Genomic DNA, 19,674 nt, shown 5'->3' on the forward strand with positions numbered 1-19,674 from the left:
GCTACTTTCCTCCTTTCGCCACGACTAGCGTGGGGCTGCTGACAACATCCTTCCTCCGCCCTCGGGCCGCTGTTGTGGCGGCGAAAACTCGACAGCATCGATTAAAAGGAACCCCTTCTCCCGCCAGCGCAACTTTTCCTCTTGGCTGTCGCTGCGCGGTGCGTGCGTGTGCGCGCGTGCGTTCGTGCGAGGCAGGAGGGAAGTGCGGGTGCGGGATATGAAATGTGGCCGATGCAAGAGAGAGCAGACGCATGTATCTGAAAACTATAAAACCCGGTTTGTTTTGACGTAGGATAGCTCTTGCTTTGCTACCCACAAGAATGCGCACTGTGTCTGGCTCTTCGACGTTGAGAGGTGTCAGAATAGCTGGTAGAAAGGTTTGCCAACGCTAGCTGGAGACGACTCAAAGGGTAAGAGTACAAAAGAATTGCTAACGGTCTGCTGTTTTTAGAGCGGGTGCATCTATTGTCATGTCTCCTTCGGTTCAGGGGAGGCTGGGAATTCGGGAATAGGAGGGGGGGCGGGGTCCTTTTACAGAGTAGCTGGCAATAGATCATTCCCACTGTATCAGTCGTCGTTGGCATAGTAGCATGGCTGTTTACGTGACCAACTTCATGACGTCATATTAGCAAGAGATGGGCCACGTGACATTACGCTGTGACGTCAGAGCAAGTGGAGACGGCCAGCGCAGAGCTGTCCCAGCCGCCCACGTGGCATCTACGCTGTAACGTCACTGCGAGCATGCTTCGAAGAGAATTTAAGGAGAAAATTAAATTTACAAATCGTAATATCGTACATTGTGAAAGTGTGTACAACAGCTGCGATCTATAAACGCATTAGACAAACTCACCACCATCCAGGTGTTTTTTTTTCTCACTTTTCTCACAAGTTAATTTCTGTTCGGAAGGAAACGGCTAGCTAGTTTAGCGCCATTTTGGAGACATCCCCGGCTTAGTTGAGTTAAGTTCCAGAGCCTATATATGTATACCTCTGAATGGCTTTCTCATGCAGATTCGCGGGACTTCCTCTGAAATTGCAAGTCACTGAGACATTAAGTAGGTCCATTACTAACATGTAAAAGTGAACGATGACGGCCTATCCGCATAGATTCTGTCATCATTTCGTGTGAATACTCAATGTTCATGTTTTATTGCTTATTGTAGCTTTTGTGCCAGAAAAAATTGTTGAATTTTAGTGCTTCTTTCTACTGAATGACACAAGCGCGACCGTATCGAATAATCTGGAATCAGCGGTTACTCGTCACTTAAGGAATCTTCCCATCTTATAACTCTGGTTTCGAACTAGAGCATGGAGAGTACATGAGAAGTAAACACTAGTTTAGTGGAGAGGTTTGCTGGTGGTTCCCCTGACACTCTGCTGTAGATAAAAACGGCCAATTATTTATGTACGCTCGCGCAGATGGCACTAGAGGTCACTACTGTTCGACCGCTTGCGAATTTCACTGCGACAGCTCCGAGCACGAGTCGCTATTTGTCCTAACGTTTTTCCTCTCTTTGGTCGCAGAAGGGCAGCGATGGGGAGACGACGGTGTACAAGCGGGTGGCGGTGGTGGAGAACTTCTTCGAGATCATCTACGGCGTCCACGTCGAGATGGATGGCCGCGGGGGAAAGCACGCCGGACAGAAGAGGACCTACAAGGCAGTAAGCCTAACTTACCAAGCTGGTTCTTGCTTTACTTCTTTGTCCCTGTTTGTGTGTGTATGTGGCGGGAGGAGGGGGATGAGGTGTGCATGTGTGGAGACAGCTCTAGACATGATATTGGCATGGTTCACGGAATATGAAAGGTCCAAGAGAAAAGGCTAACGTAATGAGATCTACTTTCTGTTTCGCCCTGTAAATTTCTGCGGTGGCGACTGCGCTCGGAGTAATGAAACGTTCTTTTCCTCCTCCGTGCGTATGCATGTGTGACATCCCCATGTGTGCTATTTGAACTGTCGTTCAATGCTTGCACACAGTTGTTACAGTGTTTAGATCTACGTTCTAGCGACATGTTTACAGAACTCAACCGAAGCTCCGGCCGGAATGTCGACAGGATGTCGGAGATGGTTTTGCAGAGAGTTATGCAGGGGACTAATATCTATTTAGGCACAGAGGTCAGACGCTCACCTGGCACTCACAAGCAAGTAAGCTGGTGAGCTTAAGCGAGCTACTTGGTTTTTTTTTTTTTTGGCCTTTGACCCGGCGCGTGAGTAAAACTCCCGGACAGTTTTAAGCACCTTCAACAAGGCTGTTTTTCGCCAATTTAAACATCTTTCCGCTCATTTTCTAGCCTCCGTTTCGAGAGGCGTGGCATGTAATCAGTTTTTTTTTTATTTACGTTACTCTTGCTTTCACCTGATGGATAGCTATGTGTCTAAGAGGTCCTTTTCTGGCCATTTCTGCGCGCAGATCGCGGAGCTGTACGCCTTTCTGCCCCGCGAGGCTGTCACGCACTTCCTGATGTCCTGCTCCGACTGCCAGAAGAGGATGCACCTCACCAACGGAGCGCTCAGCGCGGTCGCCCCCGCTGCTGCCGCTTCGAACGCCGACCCGTCCGCCCTCAACTCGAGCGGCAACTGTAGCAGCGGGGCAGCAGCTCCCGCAGCAGCCGTGCCACCTCCACCGACGACGCCGACCACGAGCGCGGGCTCCCCCGGTTACCAGGGCAACAGCTGCAACAACAACAGCCGCGAAGCCGTTGGAGCCGCCAGCTGCCGATCCGGAAGCAGAGCATCAGGAAGAAGCAGTCCGTCCCGCGACGTCACTCTGTGCGCAGGTGGCGCCCCCACCACTCCGGCGGCAAGTTCCGCAGCCTCATCCCCAGGCGGCGCTTCGAGCGATGCCGGCAGCGCCCCCACGGCGCGTGCGGCCGCGGCGCGCATCATCGCGCCCGTGTCGGCTGCCGATCTCGACTTCAGCGTCCCCATCACGACGGCCTACTTGAAACACATGAGGAGCCTCGGCCTGTCTGAGGAGGATGCCTTCAACCCGAGGGAGGTCAGTGCGGTGTTCTGTTTATATCTCAGTCTACCTGGACGCGCTGTTTTGCTGGTCCCGTGTCAATGCGTTGATGACTGCGTGTCGACGCGTGCTACTTGTTGCTTCGCGAGAAAGTGCCTCCTCTCGCTCTCAGCTACGCCGAGGTCGTCTGCTGCTGCTCCGACGCGGTCTTCTAGCCTTTCTGCGCGTCGGCCCCCGCTGAGCTCGCGCATTTCGGCGCGCCTTGTGACTCTGGACCGATTCGGTTTTGAAATGCCACTTTGTGTGCTAATGTCAAGGCGCGCCCGAAGCTGCTATACTGCTTGTTTTCGTCGGCGCCGAGTCGGGCAGCTGTTTTGTTCTTTTTTTGCTCATCCCGCACTTCGCGCGGAGTGAACTGAGAATGTGTAACTAAATGTGAATTCGTTTCTGCTTTCTTTTCTTGTGAACGAGGTAGACGGGAGAGATTTCTTGGAGTGGTAACCTTTTCCCATTCGTGCCGCGCAAATTTTTTAGCAGGAATTGTGTTTATATTCGTGTGCGATGCTGCTCTTCAGTAGGTGCGCCATAGGGCACATAACATCCTTGCGGCTTTTGCGACGTTTAATCCGGAGAAGCTGTCAGCTAACACTGAATTGTTTATTACTTTGGAAAAAGAATGAATTCGACAATAGGTTGCCAAAGTTTATAAAAGTTACAAAATAATTTTAAAAAAATTCATGACAGATTTTTTTTTTTTAACCAGCCAGAGAAGGCTTGGGCACTGTGAAGCTCCTTTTTATAGGAAATTTCGCACTCGAAATTTTTCCACGGCCGTTTTATTTAGTGTTTCAGATAGTTGCATGTTCTGTGAAGTAAGCAATCAGTGAATGCGCTGCTCTTTGTACATGTGGCGCATTAGTAACATGTAAATATTATCGACTTGAAGGCGTTGTGTGGCAAAATATTTGTATGATTTTTTGTGTCAGCTCCTTTTTCCCCTCTATTTCATCGTATTACTCCATAATCGAAACTACTCGGGCTTCGCGCGCGAGTCCTGAGTAACCGTTGTGAAATCAACGTTGTTAAGCAAAAACGTATATGACAATTCGTGCACATCCTATTCTTTTATCATTGCTTTTCATGACGTTGCTCTTTCTTCCGAGTTGCATAAAAGCATTAAACAAAAAAAATTGTAACTGTGAACTAGTGAGCAGTTTTCCTGGTAGAGCGGGCAGGGCTTTGTCGCCGAACGGTTGCCGGCTATTCGGCAGTCATTACCTTTACTGCAACGGCAACAAATTTATTGCGCTTCAGAAAAACCGCGCGTAAACCTCGTATTCAGGGAGTTGCATCTGAGTGCTTATTGTCCAATTTTCGGAACCGTATCTTCGTACGTACATGAGGACGCTTGTACTCATTCAGCAGAAGGAAATGCGAGACCGATACATTTATTTTTCTCCAAAAGCCAATTTACCGACCAGCAAGGCGTAAAGCCGAACGGGCGATGGCGTTCTGTAGACTCCCTTGCAGCGTTTCAAGACGCTGTCGCGTTCCACTCTTAGAGAAGCATCTTAACCACACATCAGTGACACAAGCAGCAACACTGCGCCTAACGCTTTCACCTCACCGCACTTTAAGCTGAATTTTTTGTTGTTGCATAGTTGATTGCGTTGTGCGCTGAACTGTTGATGTTGTTTTGCTGCGATATTCCTTTACACGTCAGTCGGCATTTATTCGTATCCTGTGCACTTATTGCGCAAGTTCGGTTTCGCCTCTCACTGACCAGTTTATGCTATGTTGACGTCAAAATGATGGACCAATGACTGGCGTCAGTTTTATGAGGTAATCTAAAACGTCCGCGTATGGTAGGCATTTGCCGCAGGCGCGATGAGTAAGGGATGTTCACTTTTGTTCATAGTGCGAGGCAGTACATAAGTTCTGCGTCGGACAATGCATTTTGTTCTTCACTCCGTGAATCCAATGGACGGGTTTATGGACATTTCTATAGACCCAATTACTTTGCTGCACTATGCGTTGTTTTTGTAACTGTTTTTGTAACCACTCCCCTCTATAACGTCTCTGGCCCTCAGGGTTCACAAAATCAACAAAAAAATACTGAAGAATCTAATATCAATTGAACAATTAAGCTTTAAGAGTGCTGCAAAGGACTGAGTGGTTTTGTGAAATACTATGGAGGTCACTTTCTTTTTTTTGTGAAGACCGTTGAGTTCCCCTGAAGGCTCACCTTTACTGTCATACGCTCGCCGTAGTCTCACTCTGGCTACCTAAAGTGCGGGCTTTTCTTGTATGCTTCGCACGTCTTTCGTTTGCCAATCAAGGCACTGACCTCTAACGCCTAGTCTCTTTTGTTTAGTTTTGTTTTTGTTGGCCACTGTAGCAACAGCCTGTTGTACGAGTGACATTTGGTTTGGCATCACTTACAAACTTAGCTGTTAGCTCATGGTAGTCGGGCAGCAAAAGCCACATGTTTACCTTTTCCGAATGCAATGTATACTGCTTGTTGCGTTGCAAGACTGCTCGCCTGTGGGCCCGCGAGCTCCGGAAACTGTGCCACGAGCATTCCGGACTACCCTCGGCGCCGCAGGGTGCCGGCCTCGACGCGGGGCTCATGTTCGGCGTTGGAAAACGCAACCGTCAACGCCCAAGGACGCTTCCTTACGAGAACGCGCGGCTTGGTCGCGTGGACACGGCGTTCGAAAACGCGACCGTCAACGCCCAAGGACGCTTCCTTACGAGAACGCGCGGCTTGGTCGCGTGGACACGGCGTTCGAAAACGCGACCGTCAACGCCCAAGGACGCTTCCTTGCGAGAACGCGCGGCTTGGTCGCGTGGACACGGCGTTCGAAAACGCGACCGTCAACGCCCAAGGACGCTTCCTTGCGAGAACGCGCGGCTTGGTCGCGTGGACACGGCGTTCGAAAACGCTACCGTCAACGCCCAAGGACGCTTCCTTCCCAGAACGCGCGGCTTGGTCGCGTGGACACGGCGTTCGAAAACGCGACCGTCAACGCCCAAGGACGCTTCCTTCCGGCTGCGTTCACAATGTTGTGAACCGCTTAAGTTGTGTAGAGATGAATTATCATCCGTTTAGTCATTCCTTTGGACGCATGTCTTTGCGTTTTAATGTTCTTCTGCGTCATTCGCCCACTGCCCCTTCCGCCAGGGCATCGCAACAGTCTCTGTTTGTGGGTCAAAAGCTCGCAGAATTTGTTCACGGCTGTCCGAGCACAGTGTTCGCGTGGCAATCGATAGCAGTCAAACCAATATCCGTCTGCGGCGCACTAACAAAAGCAGAGCAACGTATCTACAGAGCAGTAGATGGCAGGTACGCCGCTGTGTTAGGCAACTGATTTTTTTTTTTTTGCTTATAAGCCCTATGGTGGGAGGCTTGCAGTATCCAAACTAGAGTGACTCTAATCCGTAGCTTTTCCAACTGTTGAAAGGCCCTCTCACCTTCAAGAGATTGGCCATGCTCGTGGTGGACGAGGAATAAACAAGTTTATTGTCTGTGCATCACCTAAGACATTGCACAATTTTTAAATATAAGCTTTTCAGCTTTTTCAGTTAGAAGAGCACTTTTTTCATGTCAGCGGTGCAGTACATAAAAATAGCGCGAAGACGTGTTAACTAGCAGGCTGGTTAACTAATGGTGAATAGTTAACTTTTTAACTCTGTTAGGCTCCTTATTTATTAAGAGTCGTGTAGCCCACCGTAAGTAATATCCATATCAGTTTTTAGAGTTTCGAAAACGCAGTTACCTTCGGCGCTGTGGAACCCGTCGAGATACCCCAAATTTGTTGGCCCACAGTGCCAGGGGTAACCGCGACTTCGAAACTCTAAAAACTGATATGGATATTACTTACGGTGGGCTGCATGCTCTCACTAATTAAGGAGACTAAAAGTAATAGGTAAAAAGTTTACTACTGAATATTAGTTAACCAGCCTCCTAGTTAGCATGTTTTAGCTGCATTCTGCTGTACTACACCGCTGACAAGGCTTTGCCGAAAAAAGCACACTTCTAACTCAAAACGCTCATTTTTAAATAATTGTGTAAAGTCTTAGATGAAACATGCATAAACAAACCAGCTCCCGGCGGGCTCTACTTTTCACAAGGGCCATAACTCCGCATTGCCGCGTTCTCAGTTCGAGTTCCGACAATGTTAAAGATCGAGAAGCACGCACTCGTCGCGCGCAACGCCCGAGCGATTCTCGGCACTGCCCGTTTCGGCGACACCGAAAGGACGTCGCGAAAGCCCTTTCTCGACCGCGGACATGCCGCTAGCAGGTGCGAAAGAAGAAGCTGCAGCATCGCGCCTGGTTCGAAAATGAACTCGGTAAACACTTTCTCCGCCTGCCCTTTTGTCCCGTGTATCTTTTTTAAAAATTATTTTTCGCTTTTCCTCGCGCGGCTTCCTGCGGTGCATTGCCTGGGACTCTCGAAACAAGCGCGTGCGAGTTCGAGCGCGGACAGCCAGTGACTGTCCTCGACGGAAACAATCGCTTGTTGAGGAGGTAAAGAGGAGAGGAGGGGAGAAGGTAGAGCGTCTCACAATTGTACTGGGCTGTGGTGTAAACGCTCACCCAGCTCCCTTTTTTAAAGATACACTGTTGTGTGTCTAGCTTTCTCTCTTTTCGGCGATAGGCGGATTGTCTTGCGTTCAAATATCAAGAGGGCCAACGCGTACGTGCCAGGGGCAATCGTCTAAACAAGCCTTGTATGTACTTCTTGAAGGCGTAACCGAAAAGAAGGCGCAAAGGGCGCGTCAAAATATCAGTTAAGTTTCGATGGAGGCGAAACGCTAGGGGCGCCCGTGTGCTGTGCGATGTCAGTGCACGTTAAAGATCCTCAGGTGGTCGAACTTATTCCGGAGACCTCCACTAGGGCACCTCTTTCTCTCTTTATTCTTTTACTCCCACCTTCGCTTACGGCGTGGTTCAGGTGTCGACCGAGATGTGAGACAGATACTGTGCCATTTTCTTTTCCTAAAGAAGCAAAAAACAAAACCAATTTTGGAGAGCACGCAGTGATTCCCGCCGCGCTACCTCCTGTTATGCTACCCTTCTCGATTGGCACTTTAAAACGTGTGGCGCTGCGATCTGCTTCAAGCTGGCTGGAAAATACAGCGTTTTTCGCGCAGCCGATCCCACGACTTTGTCTCTAGTAGCTCTAACATATTTATATACAGTCGTGTACTATGGGACCTCCTTCTGTACTGATTTTATTGTATTTGTATTACTATGTGCGTTTTAAATAAACTTGAAACTTGAAAAACTTGAAAAAACTTACATATTATTATATTATATTGATATCCGTCCCCTTTATAGTAAGGGAGCAGATTTCTCACTGGCATCCACCCAAGCGCAGCCATACGGCTACAAAGTAAAGATATCAGCTTCCACAGACTTCTCAGCTAAAGAGAAATTCGTCCAGGTTCGAACCCAAAGAAAAGTTTGTCCTGGTTCGTGGTTCGAACCCGGGACCACCGTCGTTTCACCAGAGCAGTCGCTGTACCAACTGAGCTAATCGGGATGGCTAGCATATTGCGAGAGGCAATTGATCAATAACTCGAAATGAGAGCAATGTTGGTCAGTAACCGTTATATTATTGGCTAGCATTGATTGGTATCCGTTATATCTTGCTCTTATCGAAGCACCTTTCGATACTGGACCTCATCAAGGGAGTGCATTGCATTGCGTTTCTTGTAGTATATCTGGCATCTGAACTGTCCGCGTACCGTAGTTCGTCACCCCTCGCAATCTTCTTAGCTTCCTCCTCATCCTATCCATCCTCGTCCATCTTAGGTCTTCCGTCTTAACTTGCTCCTTCGTAGTGCTTTCGTAAGCACGGGTTTTCCTCTTCTACGGAAAACTGTTTACCTTCCGCCCTACTATCTTATTCCGTTTCTCTTTCTTCAGCGTGTTATCTTTGTCCTGCTCTCTTCTCTAACAGCCGCGTCATCTGTCTGGTAGCTGTGTTAACTTGCGCCTCCTCTGTTCTAACCGTGCTTTCTTCCTTTGTTCGTCGTCTTGTGTAAACTTCCCGTTCTCCTCCGCCGTAGTCGCCGCCTCGTCAGGTTATTGTTATCGGCTTCCCCGCACAAACTAGCCCGTTTTCTTCATCGCGTTGCACTCGACGTTTTCATTTCTCCCGCAAGCCGTGCTGCCGCTTCCGAGAAAACAGGCCGGAACAGCGGACGGAATCTGCGGGCGATGATCGCCTTCTTAGGAGCAGAGATAATGTTTTGAACGCTACTTTGCTCTTCGCGGAACGGAATGGGGAAACGCAGAAAACCAGAGGAGGGGGGCGAGAATTGCTTTGCTTTCGGAGAACCGAACGAGAAACTGCGCGTCGTTTCGATCTACAAGCGTCGATCGCCGAAAAAAAAAAATCTCAGCAGGGTGCTCGCGCGCTCCCTTTTTTCTTTTTATCGCTTTTATATGTTATTTTTTGTGCATCTCCGGCGATTCGCGGCGTGTGTTTTCTATCGGTCTCCGCTTGCTTTCTGCGCCGCAGCTACAGCGCTACTCGGTGAAAAGGGCACGGTTCGACAGCGCTCGCTGAAGAGGTGCTGGCGCGGGCAGTGTTTGCTGTTTGGTCTTCGTAAAAAGACGTTTGCGCAAACGCTGCCTCTGTAGAGGGATTTGCGAAATGCCGATCGGTGCCTCTCGCGCCGATGTTCGCATTGGGGAGGAGGACGGGAGGGGCCTCTCGTCGCCCGCACTCTTCTCCTCTCTCTTTTGACGTCTTCAATAAAAGCGGAGTGACAGGTTTTGCTGAAAGGGATGAAAACATTGTACTCTTCATATTTATTTTTATGCAGAAATGCATTCTGGCGCTTGAGCTTTGGATTTTCGCATCGACAGTTTTCCGCACACTCTGCAGAGCTAGCCCCTTTAAACATGTACATGTCGTATTTCATGAGGACAGCAGCAGGGGCCAACCTTGCCTTTATGACAATAGACTGTGTGTATCTTTGTCAGAGCCGAGCAAAATTTGGGCTTGTGAGCGTTAATCCAAATACATTGGATATTCCGGGTACTCCCACGAATGTACCCCCCCCCCCCCCCCCAAAAAAAAAAAAAATAATTGCGGGCCTCAGTTCAACACTTCTCCCTTTAAGAGTGCCTTCAAAAACATGCAACATCACATGACGTATATTTAGCACATATTTAGTTTAGTACGTTTAATCACAAGATGCGTATTTGAATTGAAATTACACATATTCGCATGGTAAGTGAAGGAGGGAACACTTGAGAGCCGTTTGGCAGCTGGAAGCAGAAAGCTGACTTAGACATAGCAACTAACATGAAAGAATGCTCAGATCCCCCCCCCCCCCCCTTCGTTCTTACACAGCTCTTGAAAAGTTGAAATCATGAAGCACAGCGAGCAATCTTACGTCCAGCAGAATTTAGGAAGTAGGGCATTTCTAATAACTCCGTAAAAGACAAATGTGCATTATATAATGCGTATGGCTGCGTAAGTAAGAGGATGGGCTATCCTTTTTATCCAGGTGTGCTCGGAAGAGGCATAATATGCAGAGGAGGAAGTAGTGTATGAAGAATACATAGGCTTCTATGGGCGATGGGTGAAAATATGTTCCTGCAACATTTTCACCCCGCATTTCGCTCGTATATCTGCATATTTTTTTTTCTTTCCTGTACGAGGCGTAGATATGTAAGTCGTGGTATTCCCCAAACAGTGACGCCTCGTTTTATAATGCCGAGTCAATTTCCCGACGCTTTCGGATTTTTTGGTTGCTTAGAACAGTTTCCCATTATTGCTTCCGTGCCTGCTCGCTGAGATGGCTTAGCGATCGCTGGCTACGGCTTGTTGGTGGGAAACTGATGTTTGAAGGTCGGCAGCAGCTCTCAGCAGCGCTCAACAGAGACATCGTCCACACAGGCGTCAAAAAGAGCTCAGGTGTTTGTTTATTAGGATTACTGCGCCCACGTCTTCTGTATTCAGAGGTGTGCAAGATTTGCACGCGTTAAAATAAGGGTGGCATTCATTGGTTTCTTTAGGTTAACGAAAGGCATTCATATCGTACCATCCATAGCTCTATGGTAAATCGTGTTTCGTGTGCCGTCAGGTTTCACTGTTTAATACTTGCAATTTTAATTAAAGCTTCCTGAAAAGGGCGCGGTGGACTTTGCAGCTTACGTTTTGCTGGCACTTTGAATACAAGGAAATGTGCGTGGTTTGCTGTGGAAGTAGCTTGGGGTACCGGCTTGTCTAAAGAGCTCTAAACATGCACATCAGCGTACTGCTGAAGGTACGGGAAGAGAAAGTGTGTGTGGGAATTTCAAACAAGTAAATATGGAAGCAGTCTAGCGTTCAAGTGAAGCAACCAGTGGTGCGTTGGCTTCGTCTGCCGGAGTCTTGTGGAGTTGCAGCAGTGATAGTTGGAGGGCTTGATTGTTGTCTTCTTTTCTTTTCTTTTTTTTTACTGTTGTTTCCTCACATCTGTCTGCCGGAGTGTTCACAGATGAAAATTTCCTACTGAGTGAACACGCAACAGTTGCATGTCACGTTGTCAATTATACTCTGGATTTGACACCAAAGGAATCACCATTGCCACATTCGGGGGGTCACATTGTCCTTGATTGGAAGAAGCCTTCATGTCGTGAAGAAAGTCTTAGTGCACGAAGTTTATCTCCTCGGCATTCAGCGAGAGATAGGAGAGATGAATGGCTCGAGCCATTGTTACTTGGAAGTGCGAGTAATGCCGGAACCCGACACACGCACACACACGCGCACACACGCGCACGCGCGCACGCACGCGCACGCGCGCACACACACACACACACACACGCGCGCACACACACGCGCACACACACACACGCGCGCACACACACGCGCGCACACACACGCGCGCGCACACGCGCATACACACACGCACACACGCACGCACGCGTGCGCGCAAAGATTTCCGGCGATGTCGGAAACGAACGGAGGGGTCTTCTCGGTATGGGTTCCTTGGGGAGTGCGGGAAGTTGAGGGTCGAGTGGAAGCTCCAGTCAGACGCCGAAGTGGACCGGAAATAACTAGATGAAGGCAACAAAGCGAGAGCGGAAAGGGTACAGGAACCCAGATGTGGTATGATATGCGACGGCCGCCTATCTGTCTAGTGGCTGGGGAGATGGGGCTTTGGGGAGTAAAAGAAAAAGGGAAATGTATGGTGCGTGGAACAGACTACAGAGTGGAAAGGTCAGAGGCAAGCGGCGTTCGGTCGTGTTAGGCGGGAGAACAACTAAAATTCGCCGGCACTCAAGGAGTAAGCTGCGAAGACGCCAAGTGACCTCACAAGTGACGGACGGTATTGCATGGAGGAACGACGGGAAACCGCCAGTAAAGGCGGAACTAGGACGCGAAAGGTTGGGGAAGTAAAGACGAGAGCTGGAACCCTGACGCGAGCAGGAAAAGTGGAGGCGGCGCTGGGGAAAATGGGGAGGCTGAAAAGGAGGGACGAGAAAGAAAGAGAACGGTAGGTGGTTATGTCTTTGTACAGAGACAAAGAGAAGATGCTGGGCGCTGCTGAAGAGAATATTCACTGGGAAAAAGGGGAAAATTCGGTAACAAGGAAAAAGAAGGAGCTTTGGGGACGCAGAAAGAAGAAAAACGGGAGATGAGCGGAGCTCGGAGAAAAAAGAAAGAAAAGCCAGAATAACGAGTACCGGCTACAGCTATATATATGGCGTCTGCCGGCGTTCCTGTGCCGCGCGGGAAGTTTAGGGAACGAACGAAGACAAGAGCGTGGCTGGCTGAAAGATGAGGAAAACGGGTCACGCGGAGGGTGAGGTTGGAGCGCCTCTCCCAGCCAGACCTCGGCGGCGGCTGTGAGGGGGAGTGGAAAAGGGAAAACAAGTATATAGCGGACGCTAAGCGTACGACGAAAAAGAAACCGGGGCGAACGGGGCCGGCGAGGATTTTCAGAACAAGGAGTCTTGCGGGGAAGGGTGGAGCGATGAATCCAGCGGTGTGGTGGCTGCAGGGCCAAAAAAAATAAAAACCACTGGTTGCGCGCGGGAGCCACCGCTTTTGAGGGAGAGCTCAGTGGATCGAGGAGGTAGAGGGAGAATTTCGGGTAGCGGAGATGGGCAAAGTGGCGCTGACGCAGAGAAAGGGAAGGGCCTCTCCCGCAGATCGAAAGAAACGCAGCGCCAACGCTCGATCCGGGTCGGGAACACGCGGGAGAGCAAGAAGTTTCTAGGGAGTACGGTGGGGAGAATCGGGAGCGGGGAAAGGTTTCGATGGGGGAGGGGCGGTAGCGAATGGGGACTGGAGGGAGGCATGAGGGCGCTCGGAGGAGATGAGAGAGGATAAAAAGTTTCCTGGACATTTGAGGCAGAGGGAAGGAAGGAGGCCGCCGTGCTGTGCCGCCTGTTTTGCTCCGTTTTTTCCTTTCTTCCCTTTTCGTGGCGATGCCTGTACTTAGTTGCTCTATAGCTGCCGTTAGTGTTCTCCCTACTTCTCCCCCTTCCGCAACGTCTGCTCGCCCTCTGTACATCTCGTGGTGCGTCTCCCGTTACATGTGGGTCTTCCTCGCAGCAGCAGCAGCAGCAGCAAGGAGCGTGTTCGATACTGTTTTCTTTTCCTCCTTTCCCCATTCCCCCTTCCCCCGGCTCTGTTCGGTCGCTCGGGCGACCGGCTTGGGCAGTCTGTTGAGCAGTGACTCCTTATTCGCGGGGAAACAAAGTTCCCCATATCCGGGCTCTCTCGGGGAGGGTTGGCGAGTTGGAGGGAGCGAGGTGCAGGCGCAGTGCTGGGCTAGAGGAGGAGGGGGATGTTGCTGAGAAGCCGTAGTGGCCGCCGCGCAGCTAATGCAGGCTGCCCCCGTTCGTGCTGGCGCTCGTGTGTTGGGAAGAGCGCTGGGTTCGGGAAGTCATGAGACGCGGCAGTCGACCACATGCTTCGTGAACTTCAGCAGCAGGTTTTGTCAGATTAGTGAATTTATGAATGCATTAATTAATTTCTTTTTGTACGATTCGCTGTGTAGAACGAAGCAGTTATGGCTGTCGAATTTGCCTCTAGCGTGGAAGGCTCTGTACATGCAATCAGTAAAGTTACCGTGATTAAAAAAAAAATTCTGGAACCGATGTAGACTACACATTGCTCAGTAGTCTGATATTAGGTGCGGTGTAGTTCGCTTACCACTTCAGGCTCAAGCTTTCCAGACATTGCTCTAAATTTCTTGAAACTGAAAAAAAAATGCAATTTAGAAACCAGTTCGTATAGAAATCGCGTAATTTTTGGTTCTTTTGACACTCTGCAACTTCTTGTGTGTGCTTTAAGTATTATTATTATTATCGACATTAGTAGGGAGTAGAGGATACCACTGTTGACGTGAAGTTACCACTGACAGGCCTAGTTTAGATATATTTTGAAAAAGTTATCAGTTTCTGATACTACTTTTCTCTTCAAAACATTCACGCTTATGTAAGCTACCTTATACTCGCTAGATTGTTTGCAGTGGATGCTTTTATTTACTTTGAAGGGCAACCCAAGACGTTTTAGAAATTCTAGAGAGAGACCGAGTGCGTGAAACTTGCAGATAAAGAATGCCAGGGTCGTATATGTTGACGAGCTAGTTGGCTTTGCCTTTGTGAAAAGATGGCGCTGCAAATACACGCGCAAAAAGAGGAGACGAAGGACAGTCGCCGTGGTTCGTATCCTCGTCTTTTTGTGCGTGTACTTGCAGCGCCATGTCTTTTTCAAGAATGCCAGGACTTTTTGTGACAGCAGTTTAAATGGGCCATGTAGGCATTCAGGCTTCTCGGCGGTGCACAGCGCCGGGCAGGGGCCGCATGATGACGTCATGTACGGCGGCACTACGTTTACAGTGAAGAAACAGTTGCTTGAGGGAAGAAAACCAACCCCACTGAAGGTAAAGTCCACGAAGCTTTGTTTGGCGGCGTCGGACGACGCATGGTAGCATGTGGGTGCGAAGGCATTACAAATTTGAAATTTTAGTAAAAATGAAGTGATCGCCATTTCCTCCACACTTATTCAACGCATTCGAGAGATGCCTCACATTCTCGCTGTTTTAATCGGCGACTGCGTGACCATTTTAAATCCTACCGCAAAAATACTTGTCATGTTTCACCTAGAAGTTGCATGCATTCGAACCGCTGAATCATCTCGAATCTCCAAAAACCATTAAAGCTGCCCTTTAAACAGGGTTGAGGGATGCTCTTTTTTTCGGTTCCTCGAAACAAACGATGCGCAATCGTTCTCTGAGATTTTTAGGCCAGGAGATACCACAAAACAGAATGAAAATTAGCCTCTACTTTTGTTCGTTAACTGGGAAGGTTAAAGACAAGAAAACTGTGCATACTTGGACTGCGAAGCGCGTTTGTTTAAAACAAGTAAACGCGGCGGCAGGCACCGCGATGAATTCTGGGAAGTGATCGAAAGGCGGGTGCGAGTAGCTCGGTCTGGTGACTACGTACTCATCGCTGGCGCTTTTCAGTGCAAATCACGGATTCTGTGGGGCGCACCAGTGTTCCATGATTGGAGCGTATGCCACCGTCTTTAGTTCTGCTTTATTAGGTCCCTAATTTTCCTAATTTACGTTCCATACGTCTCCTGGGATTTCATAACCTTTCTTCTCTGCTTGCCGCTCCACTCAAGCGACTGCTTCTGCTTCGGGCCCTGCGTCGGGAGCCTGGGAGTTGCTTAGGTTTTAAGCTCTTTCGCCTGGCAGAAGGATTCAGCGGGGTCCTTCTGTACAAATTAAAAAAAAATGGCAACGGCTTGCTCTAAGAAAGCGCGCAAGTTTTCTTGGTTCGCGGCCTCGGCGCGTAGATCGGAACGCTGAATGAAAAATTAATGAGAAGCGCAATACGTAGGCGCGTAAGTTTGTATTTCTCCTATGTTTTTCCTGCGCCAGCCCAGCTTCGGTGGAGAACTGCTCAGAAATAAGACGAGGAGTTCCGAGACGAGGACAAGCCCTATCTGGCGGGGTTACAGCGCAGTGAACTCAGTGATAAAATACGAAAAAAGAAAAACAGCAGTGGGAGAGGAAGTATGGATGATAAAAGGGACGCAAGGGAACCGTAAAACCAGCCTGTGGGTAAGGGAGGCCGGAGTGCGGGTTAAGGATAGGGAGTAGGGAAGGGGGGGGGGGGCTGTCGGAGTTGTATGGGAAAGCTCGTCAACTTTGAACACGAGACCTTCCCCCACTTCCCCGCGTATGGGAGTTCCTGGAGTCGGTTCGTACGCGCTGAAGCAGAGAGACGACGATGTGCGGTGCGAGAGAAAGAAAAAAAAAGTATGGGGCTCGGTGTCCACATGCGCCCTCATCCTCACATCCTTACTTTTTTCCCTTGCTCCCCGAATTCCCCGCTACAGTGGCTTTTCCCTAGCCGGCGTCTCGCTCTTTTGAGAACGGTAAAACTCGAATGAAAGGAGGTAGTGCGCGAAGAAAAAGTATAGGGAGCGGTGCCGCTCTCGCAACGAAGATTTAATAACCGGGAGCCCGACCGACGCGAGGAAGGGGAGCCGAAAGGAAAAGGGGAAAAAGGAACATTTGGAGGCAGTGGAAAGATCAGACTCCGTGGGGGGGGGGGGGGGGGGGGGGGGGGGGGCGAAGCAGGTTTCATACGATGGGCAAAGCAGCAATAAACGAAGCTTGGAAAGTGTCAACGACAAAGAAAAGGTTTTCACAACGCGGGGTGGGGAGGAGTTCGGGAGGGGGTTGGTCCATGAGGAAAAAGAGGTAAGAAGCGTGGGAGGAGTGGAAAAAGACTCAAATGGGAGAGCGCGCGTCGCTCAGCAGAACGCAGTTTCTTTGCGCTATGGTGGACTCAAAGTCGAAGGCACAACAAAAAACAAAAAAGTGGGAAAAGGGGAGAAAGATGGCTATACAGGGAAGATGGAAAACAAAAACAGGCTAAACAAGCGGGTAGCGAAAAAAAAAAGGGGGAACCGGCAATGCAGGGAAGCGGCGTCTCGGGAGCAGCAGTGGTTGACGAGGAGGAGGAGAGGGTGAGGGCGAGGGAAGCGGGGGATTTGAAAATCGGCGAGCTAGGCAAAAACCATGGGTTTCTTGTTCACCGAGTTATATTTGCCTCATCGTTCGCCGCTGCGCCGCTAGTCGTCGCTGTCGTCGTCGTGCGCAGTCGGCGCCGCCGCAGCGGAAAGCGCCCGCGCTTTTCCGCTCTTTTGAATTACACGTGTTTTCTCTCATCATTCCTTCTTCTCCCTCCCGCTTCCTTTTCTTTCCTTTCTCTCGCCGCTCCTTTTGAGGAGGAGGCGGCATTTCCTTTTTGCGGCTCTAACTCCTTCCTGGGCCGGTACCATCCTTCGGTGTAGCGCTGGCGTTCGTCGTCTTTGCCGATTGAAGAAAAGGAAGAAGCACACACTGGCCATAAAAGGTGCGCCCGGCGCCTCGCTCTTACTTTCCGCTCCTGTGAGGCGCTTCCTTTTCGAATGTTGAAATTTCGAAGACGGGAAAAAAGAGGAACGAAATAAAACGGGTGATCGAGCTGGGCAAGAGAGTGAGGAAGGCGTAAGCAGCTCAGGAATTTGAGGGACGAGTCATGCAAGGAAAATAAATGTAGCGCTTTTCGGCAGAATTACACCGGTAGGAGGATTCGCGTGCACGGCGGCGGTGGCAGCTTGCTACGGGTCTGGATAGGAGCACGGGAAAGAAGGAAAAGCTCCGCGGGAGGAGGTCTGACTGCGAGTTGAGGAGAGCTATAGGAGTAGGGGAAAATAGGGAGTAGTGGCGTACGGCAGGTGAAAAGTAAAAAAGGATTCTGGGAAACGAGTAGCTTGCGCGTGGCTGCTGCTGCAAAGTAAGAGCGTGCGAAGAAAGGGACGGGGAGAGGGGATAAGAAGGGATAAAAAGGGAAGAAGTTGTTCAGGCCCATGTGTGCTAGTTTTTTATCATTGGTATCATTTTTATGCGAAATACAAACTAGAATACGGGTGTGGGTGAACAGAAGAAAGGACAGATGGTGCTGCAGAGAAACAGGGTTCTTGTTTCAGGGCGACTGAGAAAAGGAAAGGAGAGATGAAAGTTGGGCATAGCGGTGGTGGGGACGTCGTTCTGGAGTCGCAAATAACCGGAGCGTCGGGAGTAAGAAAGGAAAAAAAATTTTCGGTCGAACTTGTTGTTTGCACGCCCGAAAGAAAGGAGAGAGTCGGGAGGGATGTGGGAAAGGCAGTGAAAGCACCCCACACGAAGAGGTCTAGGGAAGCTTGGGGGAGCTTTCCAGCCAAAGGCAGGCTCACCCCTCTCTATGTTCTTCCTTTTTTCCCCATCACTTCTCTCTCGCGATAATGCTGCCACTGACTTCAGCGAAGAGGGTTGGGGAGTCAGAATGACGCGTGGATGTGGGGAGCAGTCCTGCAAGCGCGAAAGAGCTGCGGTGCTGAAAAAATAAAAAAAGGGAAGGGGGAGGAGGAGGGAATGACGCAGTGCACCCGCCAGGCGAGGCAAGTAAGCGGACGGAATGAAGGCGGTACGTTAGAATGGAAGAGGGAGGATGTTGGAGAAACCGGCGCAGTTAGCTGCCGACGAGACGTTTACTTTAATTTCGAGAGACGTGCGATCCTGGGCGGGGAGAGAATTGGGTTCGTAAGGACCGCAGGAGGAAGGTGGGGGTGGGGAGGGGGGGAGGCGTCTGAAGTGGCTTCGCACACTGGCAGCGAAAAATAAGAGCCATCCCGTTTTCTTTCTGACGCAGGAAAGCAGAACAACATTCAAAACAAGAGAGGCAGTGGAATTTGCGCTCTCGAGTCTTCCTTCCTTCCTTTTGGGGAAGAGGGAAGACCGCCAGTGGGGACATCAAACTTTATCCCCAGGAAAGGTCGCCGGGAAGGCGAAGCGAAGGGAGAGCTGGCTGCTGCGCTTTGTGTTGTCACCTTAGAAAGAGGCGTCGCAGAATAAAGAAAGAAAACTTATAAAGATACGGGCATGGGCAAAAAGAAGCGAAAGGAGACTACTTCGTAGGGAGGTTGGGGAAGTTTTTAGGGGAGACGAGGGGAGCCTTGAGCAACTGTTCTGACTATTCATTTTGAATGCAGCTTCCAGAATCTTTATTTACTGCTTTTGTTTCTTTGATGCTGAACTCAACCACGATGGATTTACTCCCTTGCTGCGTCCTGCAGCATTACTGCGGCGCGTATGTCGCCAGTAACACGAAACTTCTGTGAAACGACGCTCTAGCTTTTGGGTATGAACTGACCACCGAAGAGAAAATATATTTTTGAATAATTTATTTGTTGTGCACTGGGCTGAAATGTCAGAGTGACTCGGATGTCCCTGTATGGTGCGGTAAGTCTTTTGGCAACGTCGGAGCATTTTTTTCTGCAGCTTTTTTTATTCGAGTCTTTACCTACGGGGAGCCAACGTTGTACGTGCGTTGTTTAAGCAAACGTTTGTATTCTCAAATGCTGAGCATTAGATTACGCCTCGTAAGCGAAGGGATGTGCTTCAGCTCTGAACTTATTTTTTTTTCACATGTCGCGAAGTATTTTTGTTTCCTTTTTTACCTTGCTTTCCTTTTCTGTTTCAGTTTTCTAACCTGGTAACGCTAGATTTCTGACTAGGCTTTTAAAATTCAAGCTCCATGCCTAATGAAAGAGATTTTTATTTTATTTTAATCAGATGTTGTACTGGTTTTTTTTTCGTACTTGTGCTGAATGTCTAATAACTGAAACAGTGATCCATCAATATAACGCGT

At 49.5% G+C, this 19,674-nt stretch overlaps 1 protein-coding gene across 6 annotated transcripts in view; it reads left to right on the forward strand.

Moving 5' to 3' along the window:
* LOC149335148 (nucleolar protein 4-like) overlaps positions 1–19,674 on the forward strand; it is a 127,041-nt gene that overhangs the window by 87,747 nt on the left and 19,620 nt on the right. For 4 of the 6 annotated variants that reach the window (XM_089551812.1, XM_089551813.1, XM_089551810.1 and 1 more), the window contains exons 3-4: positions 1,525–1,662; positions 2,410–2,997. In XM_089551812.1, the coding sequence (XP_089407938.1) occupies positions 1,525–1,662; positions 2,410–2,997 (726 nt within the window). The remainder of the gene's footprint in view (positions 1–1,524; positions 1,663–2,409; positions 2,998–19,674) is intronic. The other 2 variants (XM_089551811.1, XM_089551815.1) reach the window with 1 other exon arrangement.

Source organism: Amblyomma mixtum, chromosome 7, assembly GCF_055824585.1.
Source record: "Amblyomma mixtum isolate Tamu chromosome 7, ASM5582458v1, whole genome shotgun sequence".
Classification (NCBI taxonomy): domain Eukaryota; kingdom Metazoa; phylum Arthropoda; class Arachnida; order Ixodida; family Ixodidae; genus Amblyomma; species Amblyomma mixtum.